General features: G+C 43.5%; 1 protein-coding gene across 5 annotated transcripts in view; it reads right to left on the bottom strand.

Moving 5' to 3' along the window:
• Positions 1 to 353: 353 nt before the first annotated feature.
• Positions 354 to 18014, bottom strand: part of PPP4R3B (protein phosphatase 4 regulatory subunit 3B) — a 2189617-nt gene continuing 2171956 nt past the window's right edge. For 3 of the 5 annotated variants that reach the window (XM_044055224.1, XM_044055241.1, XM_044055250.1), the window contains one exon: positions 354 to 2277. In XM_044055224.1, coding sequence (XP_043911159.1) covers positions 2182 to 2277 — 96 coding nt within the window. In that variant the 3' untranslated portion in view covers positions 354 to 2181. The remainder of the gene's footprint in view (positions 2278 to 18014) is intronic. The other 2 variants (XM_044055233.1, XM_044055261.1) reach the window with 1 other exon arrangement.

Genomic DNA, 18014 nt, shown 5'->3' with positions numbered 1-18014 from the left:
TGCAGTTAAAAAGAAACACTTCCTAGTCAAATATCCTTCTTCTGAAAACAAAATCGAAGAACATATTCTGTACGAATGGTTCCTGTATACTACCAAGGCTAAAATGCAGTTAAAAAGAAACGCTTCCTAGTCAAATATCCTTCTTCTGAAAACAAAATTTAGTTCTCTCTTAGTTACGTCATACGCAAGGTTCAATGTAATATGCCGAACTAGAATGTGCTCTTCCAACGGTTGTAAAGCAGCCTCTCTGCTTGTGAAAACATTTTGCTGAATATGTAGCAGCTGAATAAGTATGTTCATTACTGCTTGTCTTGTAAAATGTCTAAAGGCAAAAATAAGACTACGGAAGCTGATAAAAAAAGAGACTTGTTTTTATAGCCCCAATGCTTTATTAAAATGTTAAAACATTCTGCATATAAAATTTTTTTTTCCATGGGCAAATTAATACTCTGGGTCAATACTTTTTAAAACTCAACTGTACCACTGTTTACAACAAATAAGACGAAAACAGGCCATAAAATTACAAGGTCACATTTTAATTCTTGTATTTTACAGTTCAGCATTAGTCAACACCACATGAGTACACATGGTGTAAAACGTAAAGTGGTAGTTTATCAATACAAAATAAACTTATTTTATGGGAAAACATACTCTTCATATCTACACATACAGTCATTTTTTTTCCCCCTCAGAAAGTCTAAAAACTACAAACCCTTCAAAAGAAGTGTACTGTCACATTTAGGTGCATTATTAAAGGAGAAATAAAACCATGGTACATACGGGTTAATCTGATCATTAGCTGGATGCATTTGATTAGGCTGATTAAACAAGCCAATTCTGATGCAATGGTTTTAAATCTGTAACAAAAATGTTTCAATGCATGGGCATGATTTACTGGGAACAAAAATGAAGCAGCTTGGCATTAAAATATTTACAGTCGCTGCTCCTACACTTAGAAAAGTTTCTCCGAAAAAAAAGCGGATCAAACCAGCTGTTAACATTTCAATGTCCAATTCAATTATTTCAAGGCGAAGTTTTAAATAAATCTATATCCACAAATTTTACTTAAAGAATACTTCAACAATTTTTTTAGTCTGATCTGTACACAAAGGCTTAAACAATACTTTCATGACAAAGTACAATACAGATCTTGGACTGGTATTTCAAAACAATGAACCTAACTTCAGTAAAAGTAGTAATTTCCCAACATTCTGGTCCAAAAGACCTTTGGCTCAAACAAAATGAAATGAAAGCTACTGAACTCTTCTTGATGTTTTATTAAATTAGTGTTTCCTATGTATAATCAGTATAAAGTAATCCTAACTTTACACATTTGAATATGACAATTATCTCCTCCAAGATTATTACAACTGTATTAAATAAAAACTAAACTGACATTGGATCCATGAACATGTTGACGCAGATAAATAAATGCACCTTTTCAATGTGACAAAAATCTTAAAAGTGGGCAATGATCCGATCGGGTACCAAGTATTACTGAAGATATTTGTGTGTCTGCTACTGATTATTCTAAAAACCAGTACACTCCATTTGGACACTTCCGTTTCAGATAGATTTTTTTGAGGAACTGTTCATTTTTCATACTGTGGGTTCCTAGATACTTATTTATATCCATTATGCACCTAATGATCTTGAGCTCCCCCAGTCAACCAGCTTTGGATATACAGCTTTAATATACTGGTCCCGAAATAAATTACCATTTTTGAGCTAGTAGGGTTTACTCCTCGCCTTTTTAACAACATTGAGGCGACTGATGAAAGCAGAATGAAGTACTCAGCACCACATTTATTTAACTTAGATTTCTGGGACTGCAACAGATTTTTGGCTTCAAACAGGAAACTCCTGTGACTTCTAAATCTTCATCCCACATCTTTTTCCTAAACCTCCCAAACTAGGAAACCCCCTTGACTGAAAAATCAAAGTCATCCAGATGCAGTCCTGCCTGTCTGGCCCGCAGTCTGTATTTGCTAGAGAAAGATCAGTCCATGAGAAAAGGTGGCAGTTCCCTTGGCAGAACTAAACCCTCTAGCTAAACACTGAAAACAATTTTCTATTCTTGGTGGTGATCTACAGTGTTTTCCATAATGGAGCCTCTTCCGATTCAGAACTTCTGCTTGTAAAACATCTGTATCATTGTAATCAGACATCTTCCTCCACATCTTATGATCCAAGACGAGGCCTTTTCCTTGGGGAGGCATCTTCATCTTCATCCTCTTCATCATCTGGATAGTCTACAAGACCAACTAAGCCTCCCTGCTAATAAAAATAAAAAATAAAATGGTGATTATGATATAGTTTTACTTTCTCACCAAACAACATTCCGACTACCATTTACTGAGACATTGTTATGCTTGCATTCATTTTTGTATTTAAAAATGATCCAAATTCAGCTTTCCATTAACCGTCAAACAAACCTAAAAATAAGAACATTTTCTGTACATACAAGCTAGGAATTACTTTCCATACATGCAATATCTGAACATCTTAGCTGGCCCACATGTACACACACACACAAGCCATGAAATAATTTTCATCCTAACAATTGTAAAAACCTCTATGAATTAAATTATTTGACTCTCGCTCTCTTCTTACTCTATTTATTTATTCATTGTACATTTGTTAACTGGGTAGAGTACAGTTGGGCAAGTAGCCCGTTTTCAGTGGAGACCTGGGGAGATAAGCTCCATAACAATTGCACAAAAAGATTAGAAAATTTTTTAAAAGATTTACAAACAATATACAAAAAGTTTTACAGTTGCCAACAATCACAATTTACAAAAAGAGGAATGCAAAACAGAAAGTACAGTTGTGTACACTTATCATAAATATAGATGTTCCGAGTGTATTCACTGTTGCAGTCATCACATTTGGGTTATCTGCCTGCAGGTAGCCCTCAGCCGGCCTGAATACCAGAGTCTTGGGATTTCTGCGTCGGATGCTGTCGCTTCTTCCATGACGTCAGGTTATCAGGGGTATAAAAAGTACAGTTTTGTACCTACCATAAATGTAGATGTTCGAGTGTTCACACTGCTGCAGTCATCACACTTGGGTTATCCTGCCGTCAGGCGGTCCCGCAGTCGGCCAGAGTTCCAAAGTCTTGGTCCGGTGTCGGTTGCTGTCGCTTCTTCCCTGACGTCAGTGCACCAGGGGTATATAAGATGCATCCGATGCCATTTTCTTCAGTTTTTCTTGCCCCAGATGTCAGGTGCCCCAATAGGTAGGTAATACATATTGCTAATAAAAAATATACATATAAAAATAAAACAATACCTTCAGTTACAAGCAAATATACCACAAAGGTTGTATAGGATAGAAAGGTATAGATAAATCCAGCTAGTTCAGAGGGGATGGAGGGAGGGTAACCTGGACTGCAGCAGTGTGAACACTCGAACATCTACATTTATGGTAGGTACAAAACTGTACTATATTCATTGTGTTACACTGCTGCAGTCATCACACTTGGGTTGAATCCCAAAGCTAAGGATGGGTGGTGGAACTAAACAGGGTTTGGACAGGCTAGTAGGCCCTGCAGAACTGCAGTGGCAAAGCCAGCTCTGGTTTTAGAGTATAGAGGTAAGTGATAGTGCTTGGTGAAGGTGTGCACTGACTGAACTCCAAGTTGCAGCCTCCAAAATATCCTTGGTTGGTACCCCTCTGAGGAAGGCTGTTGATGTTGCTGTAGCTCTGGTGGAACGGGGCCTGATGTTACCAGGCACAGATTTCCCATGGTGTGTGCAGCAGAAACGGACACAATGTCCTATTCATTTTGAAATGGTCTGTTTTGAGATAGCTTTTCCTTGTGATCTTGCAGCATAGGATACAAAGAGCTGGTCAGATTTTCTGAAAGCCTAACTTTTATCCAAGTAGTAACGTAATTGCCTGTGAATGTCCAAAGAGTGTAGGAGCCTTTCCCCTTTGTTCTGGGGGTTTGGATAAAAGGTGGGCAAAATGGATGGTTTGGTTTAGGGCCACACTGGATGCCACCTTTGCTAGTTCATAGAGAGACTCTGTCTTGATGAAAAATGATGAAAGGCTCCACTTACATTAGGGCCTGTAGTTCTGAGACTCTTCGTGCTGAAGTTTTGCTAGCAGCAGGGCAGTTTTCCATGATAGGAACTGTAGATCAGCTGTGAAAGCTGGTTCAAAGGGCGGTAGTGTAAGTTTTTCCAAAACAAAGTTGAGATCCCAAGTTGGTGTTGGTGCTCTCCGGGGCGGTCTTATGTTCTTAGCCCCTCTGAAGAACTGTCTTAGTAATGGATGTGAAAATATAGGAGGATCCGTGTTGTACTGAGCTGAAATAGCTGAGGCGTGGATCTTAATAGATGAGAAAGAAAGTCCTTTGTGCAACATCTCAGTTAAATATTGAAGAATCTGAGGAATATTTGGAACAAGGGGATTTTGGCCTTTAGCCTGGTTCCAGGTGCAGAATCTTTTCCATTTGTCTGAATAGACTTTCCTGGTGCTAGGCCTCCTGGCCTCCAGAATGACGTCCATCACAGCTTTAGAGAGAAGTGCTGACTGGCTGTTTAGGCAATTTGCCATGCAGCCAGATTTAAAGTCTTGAGCTGGCTGTGTAGAATCTGATTGTTTTGCTGAGTGAGCAGGTGAGGAATTGTAGGTAAAATCCATGGTGGGCCTTGAGCCATGTTCCTTAGTATTGGATACCAGTGTTGGCGTGGCCAGTCTGGAGCAATGAGTATCATTTGTGGCCTCTCTAATCTGGCTTTCAGCAGCACCTTTGCCAGAAGAGGCAGTGGAGGAAAGGCATACACTGTCAATGTTTTCCAACTGAATGAGAGGGCGTCCACTTTCCAAGCTAGTGTATGGAATGTCCTTGTGCAGAATTTCCATAGCTGGTAGTTTTGAGGGGAAGCAAACAGATGTATGTCTGGGCTCCCCCATTTTTTGAGTTATCATTGCAAATACTTGTGGATCTAGGTTCCACTCGTGAGGATCTATGATGTTTCTGCTTAGATCGTCTGCCAATGTGTTCTTCTTTCCTGGCAGGAATTGTGCTTGTAGATGAACTTGGTAGGTCAGTGCTGTGTTCTACAAGGTCACTGCTTGTCTGCACAGGGGGTAGGAGTGTGCGCCCCCTTGCTTGTTTATGTACCACATCACTGTGGTGCTGTCCGTCTTTATTAGGAGTTGTCCTAGATGTAGGAGGTCCTTGAAAGCTGTTAGGGCATTTTGTACAGCTAGGATCTCTTTTTGATTGATATGTAGATGCCTTTGGTCTGCAGACCATTTGCCCTGAATACACTGTCCTGCCATGTGCGCTCCCCAGGCATAATCCGATGCATCTGTTGTTATAGTTTGCCTGGCTGTGGGTAAGGTAAAAGGCTGACCCTTGTTGAGGTGACATGCCTGAGCCCACCACAGAAACTCCTGTTGAAGGCAGGGTATGAGTGGAATTACTGTTTCTAAGCTGTGGCTGTGTTGAGTCCATATGCTTTTCAGATACCATTGTAATTTCCTCATATGCAGTTTTGCAAATGGTATTAGTAGTATGCAAGATGCCATGAATCCCAAGGCCTGCAGAATTTTTCTTGCAGGGAGTTGGGTCTTTGTTGCCATCATTTTGAAGTATGAGTCAGTTGTCCTTGCTTGTCTGGCATGAGATACGCCATCTGGGCCGTTGTATTTAAGCTGGCACCCAGGAATATTATGTTTTGTGAGAGCACTAGTTTTGACTTCTTTTCGTTTACTGTGCACCCTAGACAACTTAGTAGGTTTTTGACAAACGCCAGATGCTTTAATAGAATGTTCTTGCTTTCTGCTTGAATAAGGCAGTCGTCCAGGTATGGATATATTTGAATCCCTCTGTCTGTAGTATGCAATTACTGGTGCCAGGCATTTTGTGAAGACCCTGGGCGCAGTAGATAAGCCAAAGGGCAGTGCAGAGAATTGGTAATGGGTTGAACCTGCAATAAATCTGAGGTATCTTCTGCAATTTTGTCTGATAGGGACATGCAGGTATGCCTCCTTGAGGTCCAACGTTACTAGCCAAGCCTTCTTGCCCAGCATGGGAAGAAGTTGCTGTAGTGTTAGCATCTTGAATTTGGGTACTTCCAGGTATGTGTTTAGAATTGAGAGGTCCAGAATGGGTCTCCAGGCTTTGTCCTCTCGGAGAACTAGAAACAGTCTTGAGTAAAATCCTTGTCCTTGCTCCTGTGTAAGAACCTGTTGAATGGCTCTCATGTCCATGAGAGCTGAAATTTGCTTTTGAGCCTCTGCCCATTGATTTGGTGAAGGGTTTGGCATTCCTTTTATCCTTGGCAAAGTGTGAAAGTGGAATCTGTATCCTTGAGATGCAATATTTAGGACCCATTTGTCTTTTGTGATGATGTGCCAATTGTCTGCAAAAAGTGCTAGTTTTCCCCCCAAGGGAGCTGCCAAGAGGGTTTTGCTTGGTAGTCTGAGGGGTAAGTCATTGTGTTTGTCTTCTGGTAGTTTGAGGCCTGTCTTCTCCTCCTTTTTGGGTTGTGGCACCCCATTGTCGAGGCTGGTAAGAGCCTTGCGACTGGCCTCTGCCCCTTGGGTGTCTGTATCTGCCCCTCTGTGGTCTGGCAGTAGCTGGAAAGGACCATGGTTGGCCAATTTCTGCTGAAACGAGGGGGTTGAACCTTTAAAAAATCCTTGACCGTCTGCATAGATTTTGCCTTATCCTCCATTTTCTTTAAAACTTCTATTTTTACACCAAATAAAACATCCTGCTGTAAAGGTGCATCCAATAACTTTGCTTTAACATGATCAGGTAAAGTTTGTTCTTTTAACCAAGCATGCCTACGTATGACAGACCCTGTCACTGCTGCTCTACAAGAAGCTTCCATTGAATCAAATCCACATTGCAAAGTATGTTTTCCCACTTGTTCAGCTGCATGCAAGAAATCTTGCATTTCCTTGTAATCAGGCTGTTCTGTATGTGTGACCATTTTTTGTTTTAATTGAGACATCAAATATTGTTGATATTTCAACATATGAAACTGGCAATTTAAGGCCCTCATCGCTAGAGTAGCTGAGGTATATACTTTCTTTCCCCATCTGTCTAGTGCTCTGGAATCCCTTTCAGAGGGCACAGGATTTTTAGCAATAGAGGCCTTAACCCCTTTGGGACCCTGGGAAATGGTTTCTAGGTCAGCAACAGGGCTTTTATACAGGAATTTGTGTGAGTCAGGGACTCTGTAGTATCTGTCTGGTTTGGCTGGTGCAGGAGGTAGTGAATCTGGGTTAAGGCTAGATTCTGAATAAACATCATCCACAATGTCTAACACAGGTGGAATAGCAAGTGGTCTGTGCTGGGGTAGTAAAAGGAACTCTCGGAGCCTTTTCTTAGAATCAGAGCAATCCTGGCCTTCCCAGTGGAAATGTTCCCTCATGGTATGTAAGGTTTCCCGAAAAGAGTAGTCTTTTGGGGGAGATGCAGAAGGGACAGACTCTTCAGTATCAGAGTCTTCATAAAGGGGAAAGGAATATTCCTGTTCCTCAGAAGAGTCTGAGGAAACTGAAACCTGGTCAGAGGAAGCGTAGTCCTCCTCCTGTCTTGGCCTTTTATCAGAAGGGGATGGGAACCCCTGATTAGGGTAATTAAGTCTTCAGCCATCTTAAGCATCTGTTTCTTAGGCATGGGGCCTTGTACTGGAGACTGCTGTATAGTCTTCTTTGTTTTTAAAGGAGTTTTCAAGCTTTGCATAGGATTTAATAGTGAATGTAGTCGGTCTGAAGACACCTTCTGCAACTGAAGGCGTTTCAACTGCACCGGAATCTCCTTCAGGCATGGAGTCGGAAGGGCCTAAAGGTAAAGGTTGTGGAGGCCTAACAATCTCCGCTTGTGAATCGGATGTTGCCTGGGGTTCTAAATCAGCGGTCATCAGGGGCTGCGTAGGCGCCTCACTGAAAACCGGAGACTGGCCTAGCAGAGGCCTCGGAGACTGGTTTGGGTCTCTGTTGCCTGTCCTTATCTTTGCAATTTTTATGCATTCCGGTCGTCAGTTGCTCCGACGGCATGGAATAATTAAATTTCCTACCAAAGTAATGTCGGGCGAAATCAAACAGACGTTTAATAGTTCGTTTATTAAGCCTAGCACAAAACCGACAACCTGTGACTTCGTGGTCTGGGCCTAGGCAAGGAATACAATAAGAATGAAAGTCCTTATGAGGTATTTGCTTCCCACAAGAAATGCAATTGTTAACTTTTTCTGACATCGGACTGAGGCAAGAAAAGGTTCCCCAACGGGGTACTTAGCTTTATTGAAGACTTCGGTCTGAAATTCGATTTGAAAATCTCAGAAGTCAGCCGACTGGCACTTGCGAACTGCTTCTGCTTCGGGCACCAAACGGCAAGAAAGACTGAAGAAAATGGCATCGGATGCATCTTATATACCCCTGGGGCACTGACGTCAGGGAAGAAGCGACAGCAACCAACGCCGGACCAAGACTTTGGAACTCTGGCTGACTGCGGGACCGCCTGACTGCAGGATAACCCAAGTGTGATGACTGCAGCAGTGTAACACGATGAACATCATGCAGCCGACGCCATTACATCAATTTTTCTTGCCCCAGATCTCAGGTGCCCCTAAAATAGGAAGCAATTACATGGTATGGAACACCCCCAGCAAAAAGCAAATACACATGATATAAGATATGCCAAACAAAAAAGATGGGTAGAAGTATAGAGAGATCAGGGGGCTGGAGGGAGGGTAAGCAGGACTGCAACAGTGAATACACTCGAACATCTACATTTCTGGTAAGTGTACACAACTGTACTATGATCTTCATGTTTCACTGTTGCAGTCATCACATTTGGGTTGATTCCCAAAGCTATGGTAGGGTGGAGGTAGTTAAGAAGCATTAGGGCTGGCAATCAGGCCCTGTAAGACTGCTATGGCAAATCCAGCTCTAGATTTAGAAAAGATGGGTAAGTGGTAATGCGTTGTCACCTCACAGTAAGACGTCCTGTTCGATTCTCAGCTAGAGCGTCTTCTGTGTGGAGACATGCGTGTATGGGCGTACCTTCGTTGAAGGTTGTGCGTCAGGGCCGGCAACTCGGCACGTAAAAAATCTACTGCCAATCATTAGCGGACCGGAGTTCCGCTGTGGTGACCAACCGGGAAAAGCCGAAAGACAGAACACGGTAAGTGGTAATGCTTGGTGAAAGTGTGTACAAAGCTCCAGGTTGCAGCTTCCAAGATGTCTCTGGTAGGGACTCCCCTGAGGAATGCTGTAGAGGTAGATGTAGCTCTAGTGGAATGGGTTCTGATCCCCTGTGGGGTAGGTTTCCCATGGTGTTTGTAGCACAAATGGATACAGTGTGCTATCCATTTAGAAATGGTTTGCTTTGAAATGGCCTTGCCCTCTGCCCTTGCAGCAAAGCTAACTAGCAGCTGGTCAGATTTTCTGAGAGGCTTAGTCCTGTCCAGATAGAACCTAAGCTGCCTGTGCACGTCCAGGGAGTGCAGGATCCTTTCCCCTTTATTTTGAGGATTAGAGAAAAAAGTTGGCAAATGAATGGACTGGTTTAAAGCCACACTAGACACCACCTTGGGCATAAAAGATGGGTTAGCCCTGAGGGAAACCCCTGTCCGCATGGAAGATAATGAAGGGTTCCCACTGCCATAAGGGCCTGCAATTCAGACACTCTTCTTGCTGAAGTGATGGCTAGAAGTAAAGCTCTTTCCATCGGAGGAAATTTAATTCTGCTGTAGCAGCAGGTTCAAAGGGTGGAAGCGTGAGCTTTTCCAATTACAAAGTTAAGGTCCCAGGCAGCAGTGGGAGCTCTCCTGGGGGGGTCTTAAATTTTTGGCTCCTCTCAGGAACTGTTTTACCAGTGGATGAGAGAAGAGGGGTGAACTGAGATGGCAGAGGCATGAATCTTAATTGAAGAGAAGGACAGGCCCTTGTGGAGCATTTCTGTTAAGTAATCTAGTATATGAGGTATGTTGGGCCACAGTCGTGTCCCTTCCCTGAGACTGGCTCCAAGAACAGTATTTTTTCCACTTTTCCAAATAGGATTTTCTAGTACTAGGCCTCCTTGCCTCAAGAATGACATCCAGCACCTGCTTACTGAGGGTTGCTGGTGATGAGTTCAGGGGGATGAGCTAGGCTGAAAGGTTCAGGGTCTGCAGCTGATGGTGTAGAACCTGGCCTGCCTGCTGGGACAGCAGGGAAGGAGTCTGAGGCAGGTGCCATGGTGAGAGTACTGTCAGACTGCGCAAAAGAGGGTACCAGTGCTAGCGTGGCCAGTCTGGAGCAATCAGGATTGTCCTTGGCTTGTCCTGTTTGATCTTTAGTGGAACCTTCGAGAGGAGGGGCAGTGGGGGAAAGGCACAGATTGAGAGGCTTTCTCAGGTAAAGGAAAGGGCATCCACTTTTCAAGCTTGGCTGTGGGGAGTTCTGATGCAATATTTGTTCAAGTGATAGTTCTGAGGGGAAGCAAAAAGGTCCACCTCTGGTGCCTCCCACCTGTTCCTCAAAAGCTTGAATATTATGGGTTCCAGTTTCCACTCATGTGGGTCCATGAGATTTCTGCTTAAGTCGTCTGCCAGTAAATTTAGTTTGCCTGGCAGGAACGGAGCTTGCAGGTGCCCTTGGCTGCTCAAGGCTGTGTTCCACAGAGCCATGGCTAATCTGCAGAGTGGGTAGGAATGGGTCACCCTGTTTGTTTATGTACCACATAACTGTGGTGTCATCTGTCTTTACCAATAGTTGTCCTAGAAGAATAAGGCCTTTGAAGGCTGTCAGAGCATTCTGTACAGCTAACATTTCTTTTTGATTGATATGCAAGTGCATTTGCTTTGGGCTCCATTGGCCCTGAATGCACAGCCCTGCCATGTGAGCCCCCCATGCACAGTCTGATGCATCTGTTGTTAGGGTTTGGGTGGCAGGGGGTAGAGTGAAAGGGAGTCCCTTGTTGTGGTTGCAGGCCTCTTCCCACCAAAGGAACTCTGTTCCTTAGGTAAGGAATGATAGGAATCAGTTTCCAGGTCCTGAGAATGTTGACACCAGAGACTTTTTAGGTACCACTGAAGTTTCCTCATATGCAGTCTTGCATATGGAATGAGTAGAATGCAAGAGGCCATGAACCCTAGGGCTTACAGTATTTTTCTTGCAGATAGCCGGGTTTTGGTGGCCAGTAGATTGAAGTAGTTTGTCAAATAAATTTGTTTCTCTGGAGTGAGGAATGCCATCTGGGAAGTTGTGTTCAAGCTTGCTCCCAGGAATACAATCTGTTGGCTGGGTACCAGCTGAGATTTCTTTTCGTTAATGGTGTACCCCAGTGAAGTTAGAAGTCTCTTTACAAATGCCAGATGCTGTAGTAATTCCTGACTGTCCGCCTGAATCAGGCAATCGTCCAAGTATGGGTAAATCTAAATTCTTCTCTGCCTGCAATATGCAATGGCTGGAGCTAGGCACTTATAGGTTCATAGGTTTGTACTAGGCTATCGGCCCTAAGGCCTATGCAAGCCTAGCCATAACAATTCCCTGGAAATTTCTTCCCACAATATTTACTTCTCTGGGCCCCTGTCTTTGTGAACACCCTGGGCGCAGCAGATAAGCCAAAGTGAAGTGCAGAGAACTGACAGTGCATAGAGCCTGCTCTGAAGCGTAGTTATTTCCTGCAAGATCCCCTTATGGGAATGTGCATAAGCTTCTTTTAAGTCTAGGGTTGCTAGCCAGGAGTCCTTGGCTAGCATAAGCAGCAGCTGTTGGAGAGTTAGCATTTTGAATTTTGGAACCACCGGAAAGGTGTTGAGAATAGACAGATCCAGGATAGGACGCCAAGAGTTTTCTTTTCTGGGTACCAGAAACAGTCTGGAATAAAAGCCTTGTCCCCTTTGTTCTGCTGGGACAGGTTGAATAGCCTTGATGCTGAGAAAAGAAAGCAGTTGCTTTTGGGCCTCTGCCCACTGGTTTGGGGGTGAGGAAGTCTGGCCATCCGCTTAGGGTTGGGAGGGAGTGGAAGTGGAATCTGTACTTGGGCAAGGCTTGGAAGAGTTAAGGATAAGTCATTGTGCAATTTTACCATAGGATGGTGGCTTACTACTCCCTGTTTTGGACGTGGGAGCACTCCATTGCTTAGATCTGTGCAAAACCTGAGACTGATATCTTGGTGGTCTGCTGCCCCTGGGTTTGGACTGAAAAGGCCTGGAAGTGACTGGAAAAGACCATTTTTTAGAAGGCCAATGCCTACTGAATCTAGATGGCTGTACTTGTAAGAAATCTTTAACAGTTTGCATAGATTTAGCTTTCTCCTCCATTCTTTTGAGGACGACTTCTGCTTTATTGCCAAATAGACGCTCTTGGTTTAATGGTGCATCTAGTAATTTTGCTTTGACATGATCTGGCAAGTTTTGTTCCTTAAGCCAAACATGCCTTCTAAGAACAGAGCCAGTGACAGCAGCCCTGCAAGATGCTTCTAAGGCATCAAATCCACATTGCAAAGTATGTTTACCAACTGGGTTAGAAGAATGCATTAACTCTTGTAAATATTTGTGTTCTGCACAATCAGGAATCAGCATCATTTTCTGTTTAATTAGCTCCATAATATGCTGCTGATACTTTAACATATGAAACTGACAATTTAAAGCCCTAATGGCAAGACTAGCAGAGGTGTATATCTTCTTACCCCATCTTTCTAATGCCCTAGAATCCTTGTCTGAAGGGGTAGGATTTTTGTCAGTTGTAGCCTTAATGCCTACAGGTCCCTGGGAAATGGTTTCTGGAAATGTAGTAGGATTCTCAAAAAGGAATTTGTGGGAGTCAAGTACTCTACAGTACCTGTCAGGTTTCCTTGGAGCTGGAGGCAAAGTATCAGGGGTAAGGCTGGATTCTAAAAAGACACCGCCTACAATTTCCAGAACAGGAGGGATAGCTAGAGGCCTGTGCTGAGGCAAATTTAAAAATTCCATGAGTCTCTTTTTGGACAGAAAAGTCCTAGCTCTCCTAGCGGAAATGCTCTCTAAGGGTATGCAGGGTTTCACCAAAAGAAAAATCTTCTGGAGAGGAAGCAGAGGGAATGGAATCTTCTGCATCAGAATCCTCATAGATAGATAAGGGTATGTCCTGGTATTCAGAAGGATCAGAGTTATCAGACTCCTCATCTGAAGAATCGGAAGTAAAATCGGTTCTTGGTCTTTTTGAAGGGGAAGTCTGACTTCCCCTAATTAAAGTAATGAGGTCTTCAGCCATTCTAAGCATTTGTTTTTGTGGCATGTGGGCCTGAGAATGCACTTTGGTTGTCGGTTTCCTAGGCGTAGTGCGAACTTTAGGCCTGAGAAATTCAGTATTTTTGGTTTGAAACAAAGTCGTCGGTTTAATATGAAAATCGCAAGGCCTGAATACGCCCTCAGAAGCCAGTGCCCGTACAGAAGCTCTGGACTCATTCAAGGTAGAGACATCCGCAAGTTCCATAGTCGAAGAAGCATCTTGCGACATACCAGACTGTGAATGGGTCTCAGTAGAGGCCTGCGAATCTGTAGAAGTGGGTATCAGGGGCTGCGAAGGCGCCTCACTGAGTACCGGCGGACTGAAGACTAGCTTAACGGTAGCGTCGTTGGCAGTTTTGGACCTATGCGGTCTACCTCTGTCTTTATCCTTACATTTTTTCAGAAGATCGGTAGTCAGATAGCTTATTGAAGTCATTTCGGAGTACGGAGATCGAGAGAGAAAGAATTTAGCTACAAAAATAGCCAGACAACAAATAACTCGGGTGTTGAACAAGGCACAAAACCGACAGCAAGGGACGTCGTGGTCTGGGCCTAAAAAAGTGACGCAGTAAGAATGAAAATCTCTGTGTGGTATTTGCTTTCCACAGACAAGACAATTATTAATTTTTTCTGACATCAGTTAGAGCAAGAAAAAAGGATCCCCGACGGGGTACTTATCTTTCATAAGACTTCAGGTCTGAAATTCGAAAAACGAAAATTTCAGGAGGCGGCTAACTGGCACTTGTGAACTGCTTCTACTTCAGGCACTGCATGGCAAGAAAGACTGATGTAATGGCGTTGGCTGCATGTTTTATACTCATGACGATCTGACGTCATGGAAGAAGCGACAGCATCTGACGCAGAAATCCCAAGACTCTGGTATTCAGGCTGGCTGAGGGCTACCCGCAGACAGATAACCCAAATGTGATGACTGCAACAGTGAAACATGAAGAAAGTACAGTTGTGTACACTTACCATAAATGTAGATGTTCGAGTGTATTCACTGTTGCAGTCATTACCATGTGGGTAATCTGCTGGCAGGTTGCCCACAGTCGGCCTGAATTCCAAAGTCTTGGGTCCTACGTCGTTTGCGGTCTCCTCTTCCATGACGTCAGGTCATCAGGGGTATAAAACAAGCAGCCAACGCCATTTTCTTTAGTTTTTCTTGCCCCAGATGTCAGGTGCCCCCCCCCCAAAAAAAAAAAAAAAAAAAAAAATATATATATATATATATATATATATATATATATATATATATATATATATATATAAAGATAGACTATAGAATGACAGGGGGATGGCGGGAGGGTAACCTGGACTGCAACAGTGAATACACTCGAACATCTACATTTATGGTAAGTGTACACAACTGTACTGTGTTCTTCATGTTTCACTGTTGCAGTCATTACATTTGGGTAGAATCCCAAAGCTATGGTTGGAAGGCTGGAGCTAAACAGCATTAGGTGCGGCTATAAGGCCCTGCAGAACTGCAGTGGCAAAGCCTGCCCTGGATTTAGAGGAGAGAGGCAAATGATAATGCTTTGTAAACGTGTGAACAGTACTCCAAGTAGCAGCCTCTAGAATGTCTTTGGTTGGAACTCCTCTGAGAAAGGCTGCCGAAGTAGCTGCAACTCTGGTGCAACGAGACCTAATGCCCTTGGGCACAGGTTTACCATGGTGTAAGTAGCAGAAACGAATGCAGTGGCTTATCCACTTTGAAATAGTCTACTTTGAAATAGCCTTTCCTTCTGATCCTGCAGCATATGTCACTAGTAATTGCTCAGTTTTTCTTAGAGCTTTAGCCCTGCTCAAGTAGAATCTTAGCTGTCTGTGCACGTCCAAGGAATGCAGAATTCTCTCCCCCTTGTTCTGCAGATTTGGATAAAAGGTTGGCAGATGAATAGTTTGGTTAAGAGCCACACTGGAAACCACCTTAGGCATAACTATTGGATTTGTCCTCAGACACACCCTGTCTGGGTAAAATATGATAAAAGGCTCCACAGCCATGAGGGCCTGTAGCTCTTAGACTCTTCTTGCTGAAGTAATTGCTAGTAGCAGAGCTGTTTTCCATGATAAGAACTTTATATCAGCAGTAGCAGCTGGTTCAAATGGAGGCAGGGTGGGATTTTCCAACACATAATTGAGGTCCCATGCAGGTAATGGTGATCTTCTAGGACGCCTTAAATTTTTGGCTCCTCTAAGATACTGCTTTAGTAAAGGATGAGACAAAATTGGTGGCTCTGTATTGTAATGAGCTGAAATGGCAGAGGCATGGATTTTAATTGATGAGAAAGATAGGCCTTTGTCAAGCATCTCAGTAAAGTATTGTAATATCTGAGGAATATTTGATTCTGCTGTATCAGTTCCTTGTGCTTGATTCCAAGCACAGAATCTCTTCCATTTATCAGCATGAGATTTTCTAGTACTAGGCCTTCTGGCTTCCATAATGACATCCATCACAGCTTTAATGAGAGGTGTTTGTATAACTACATGATCAGCCATGCTGCCAGGTTGAGAGTCTGGAGTTGATTGTGCAGGATCTGATTGTTTTGCTGGGACAGTTGTTGAGGTCTTTGAGGTAAGGTCCAAGCTGGGTATTGAGACAAGTTCCTTAGGATTGGGTACCAGTATTGGTGGGGCCAGTCCGGGGCAATTAGTATCATCTTTGGTTTCTCTTGTCTGACTTTTAGGAGGACCTTGGGAAGAAGAGGCAGTGGAGGAAAGGCGTAAACTGATATTTTTTTCCAACTGAGGGATAGAGCGTCCACTTTCCATGCTTGTCTGTGATAAGTCCTTGTGCAGAATCTTTTCAACTGATAATTTTGAGGGGAGGCAAATAGATCTATGTCTGGGCTCCCCCATTTCTTTGTTATCATGCTGAAGACTTGTGGATCTAGTTTCCACTCATGAGAATCCATAAGGTTTCTGCTTAAATTGTCTGCCAGAGTATTTTGTTTTCCTGGCGGGAATTGAGCTTGAAGATGTATTTGGTAAGTCAAAACTGTGTCCCACAGTGCCATGGCTAATCTGCAAAGGGGGTATGAGTGCGTGCCACCCTGCTTGTTTATGTACCACATGACCATGGTGTTGTCCGTCTATCAGTAGTTGTCCTGGATGAAGTAAGTCCTTGAAGGCTGTCAGGGCATTTTGCACAGCTAGCATCTCTTTCTGTTTGATATGTAGATGCATTTGTTTTGGGGTCCACATGCCCTGAATGCATCTTCCCACCATGTGGGCCCCCCAGGCATAATCTGATGCATCTGTTGTCAAGGTTTGGATGGCAGGGGGTAGAGTGAAGGCCCATCCCATGTTTTGGTGACATGACTTTGCCCACCATAGAAACTCCTGTTGTAGGCAGGGAATGAGAGGAATCATTGTTTCCAGACTGTGACAATGTTGACTTCATAAACTTTTTAGGTACCACTGAAGTTTCCTCATATGCAGTCTTGCATATGGAATCAGTAGGATGCAGGATGCCATGAAGCCCAAAGCCTACAGAATTTGTCTTGCAGATAACTGGGATTTTGTTGCCATCAGTTTGAAGTAAGTAGTTAGTTGCCTTTGCTTGTCTGGCATGAGGTAAGCCATCTGGGCAGTTGTATTCAAGCTTGCACCCAGGAATGTTATCTTTTGAGAGGGTACCAGTTGTGATTTCTTTTCGTTTATTGTGTACCCTAGGCATGTTAGAAGACTTTTCACAAACGCTAGGTGTTGAAGAAGAATGTCCTTGTTCTCTGCTTGAATGAGACAGTCGTCCAAGTAAGGATATATTTGAATACTTGTCTGCAAAAGCAATTGCTGGTGCCAGGCCACTTTGTAAAGACCCTGGGTGCAGTAGATAAGCCAAAGGGCAGTGCAGAGAAATGGTAATGCGTTAAGCCAGCCTTGAATCTGAGGCATCTTCTGCACGACTGCCTTATTGGGATGTGCAGGTATGCCTCTTTTAGGTCTAATGTCACCAGCCAAGCATTCTTGCCAAGCATGGGCAGAAGCTGCTGCAAAGTCAGCATTTTGAATTTTGGAATGTCCAGATATGTGTTCAAAATCAATAAATCCAGTACTGGCCGCCAGGCCTTGTCCTTTCTGGGTACCAAGAACAGTCCTGAGTAAAAACCTTGTCCTTTTTCCTGTTCTGGTACTGGCTGAATGGCCCCCATATCCATGAGGGACATGACCTGTTTCTGTGCCTCTGCCCATTGTTTTTTTGGCAGATATGGCCAACCGTTTGCCATTGGCAGAGTATGGAAATGGAATCTGCATCCCTGTCATACTATGTTTAGCACCCACTTGTCTTGGGTTATTAACCGCCAATTTTCAGCAAAAAGTGCTAATTTTCCCCCTAAGGGTGCTGCCAAAAGATAAGTGCTTGGTGAAGGCACAGGGAAGTCATTGGGACCGTTTTCTGTAGATTTGCACCTTATCTCCTCCAGAATTGGAGGTAGAAGTGCCCCATTGCTTTGACCTGTATGAATCTTTTGCCTGGTATCTGGAACTCTTAGGGCATTTGGATTTGCCCCTTTGAGCTCTGGCTGACACAGGAAAGGACCAATTTTTTGTAGGCCAGTGTCTACTGAATCCTGGTGGCTGCATTTGTAAGAAGACTTTTACAGTTTACATAGACTTAGCTTTGTCTTCCATTTTCTTTAAAATATCTTCTGCCTTAATACCAAACAAAGGATCATGCTGTAAAGGTGCATCTAGTAATTTAGCTTTAACATGATCAGGCAAATTTTCTTCCTTTGGCCAGGCATGCCTCCTAATCACAGATCCAGTAACTGCGGCCCTGCA

Source organism: Protopterus annectens, chromosome 1.part2 (assembly GCF_019279795.1).
Source record: "Protopterus annectens isolate FY-2018-M chromosome 1.part2, PAN1.0, whole genome shotgun sequence".
Classification (NCBI taxonomy): Eukaryota; Metazoa; Chordata; order Ceratodontiformes; family Protopteridae; genus Protopterus; species Protopterus annectens.
Note: the sequence above shows the minus strand (reverse complement) of the source record. Positions and strands in the feature narration are given on the sequence as shown.